The 1,482-nt window shown below is 38.3% G+C and overlaps 1 protein-coding gene across 1 annotated transcript in view; it reads right to left on the bottom strand.

Moving 5' to 3' along the window:
* The window catches only part of CTR9 (CTR9, Paf1/RNA polymerase II complex component), a gene marked incomplete at its 5' end in the record, with an annotated part of 21,001 nt that overhangs the window by 6,449 nt on the left and 13,070 nt on the right, over positions 1-1,482 (bottom strand). The window contains 2 exons of the mRNA XM_008587025.1: positions 618-775; positions 1,305-1,451. Of these exons, the coding sequence (XP_008585247.1) occupies positions 618-775; positions 1,305-1,451 (305 nt within the window). The remainder of the gene's footprint in view (positions 1-617; positions 776-1,304; positions 1,452-1,482) is intronic.

The raw sequence follows: 1,482 nt of genomic DNA, 5'->3' as shown, positions 1-1,482 counted from the left end.
GGCTGGGAAGGACAGGTCTAGGTAAGATAGCTGAATGAAGGTTCCTGAACAGGGAAGCACTATGAATGAGGGAGGGAATGGTACAGCGTAGGGGTACCTCCATGTCAAAGATGGGCAGAGCACTCTTGTTCTTAACAGCAGATGAGACTGGGTGATTTAAAAGGCACTTTCATACACATTCACATTCTAGGCATTGAGCAAAACCATGATACGGGATTGCTATTACCATTTTACAGAGAGGAAACTGAGGTTCAGTGACTTTTCCAAGATTGCATATACATAGTTAATGTGAACATAATCCAATTCTTCTCATTCTAAAGAGCATACATTTTCCAATACTATAATTTTAAAGGCACACAAAAAGCAATTATGACTAACTTGTAGCTCTCAGAAGGAAGCTGTGGAGATGTATGGAAATTCCAAATACTCAGGGGGTTTTGTAGTGGGGATTTATCTTAGGATAAAATAGGAAGTAGGGGCACAAAAGGCTTCACTGTTTGGGAAGATCAAGTGATTACCAGGTGTTAATAAATTCTAAACATAAAGAGATTCAAAAGGTGGAAAGTCTTTTGCCATTTTTATAAGGTTATTTAAAAAAACATTAATGATGATACTACCTTCTCCTCTTTTTCTTCTTTCTCTCACCGCCCTCCTCCTCTTCGCCTTCTTGCTCACTACCGCTGCCCTTCCTTCTCTTCTTCTTTTTGGAAATAGGTAGGTCATCATCGGTGTCATCATTGACAAATTCATCAAACTCTCCTCCCTTCTTAGAACGCTAAAATCCAAACAAGACTACAATCAGTTATTTCCTGGCTGGTGGAATGTGGCTGGAATGCTAAGGTATAAAAAGACGCAGTATTCTATCAGTCATCTGACAAATGAAGGATCTTTCACTAAGCCACGTAGAAGAGGTGCATGGCTAGGTCCATATTTTAAAGACTTTTAATTGGGATGAATGTCTCAATCAGTTAAAACACAGCAAAAATCATCAACAACTTAAGAAGTCACTACAAGGCAAAATGTATTTAGCTAACCTTGGAATGCATTTCTAAGTATGAGAGTACTTCAAGAGTTCATAGAAAAAAATAATTAAATGCTAATATGAATCTTTCCATGAACTTTTTGAAGTACCCTCATATTGGATACCATTTAAATCACGGTCTGTGTTGGAACACTATCTCTCAGCAAAGGAAGAAGTCGAAGCTAAGAACTAAGTACAGAGTGAACATAACCAATTATCTTCATTTCTAAAAGCCAAAAACCAGGGACTGATGTCATTGTTGCTAGCAGGAGTCACATCTTACCCGTCCACCACCACCACCTCTTTTCTTCTCTTTTGTTGCTTCAGTCTCACCAGTAAACATAAGAATATTTTTGGTCTTCTCCACATACTGGGCCCGCTGTTCCAAAAGTTTCTTTTGCTCTTCCTTTTCTCTGAGACGTTTCTCTTCCTATGAGGAAAAAAGATAGGAAAAAAAAAAA

The sequence above is a fragment of the Galeopterus variegatus genome, unplaced genomic scaffold, assembly GCF_000696425.1.
Source record: "Galeopterus variegatus unplaced genomic scaffold, G_variegatus-3.0.2 Scaffold4221, whole genome shotgun sequence".
NCBI lineage: Eukaryota > Metazoa > Chordata > Mammalia > Dermoptera > Cynocephalidae > Galeopterus > Galeopterus variegatus.
This window is presented reverse-complemented; position numbering and strand designations above follow the sequence as displayed.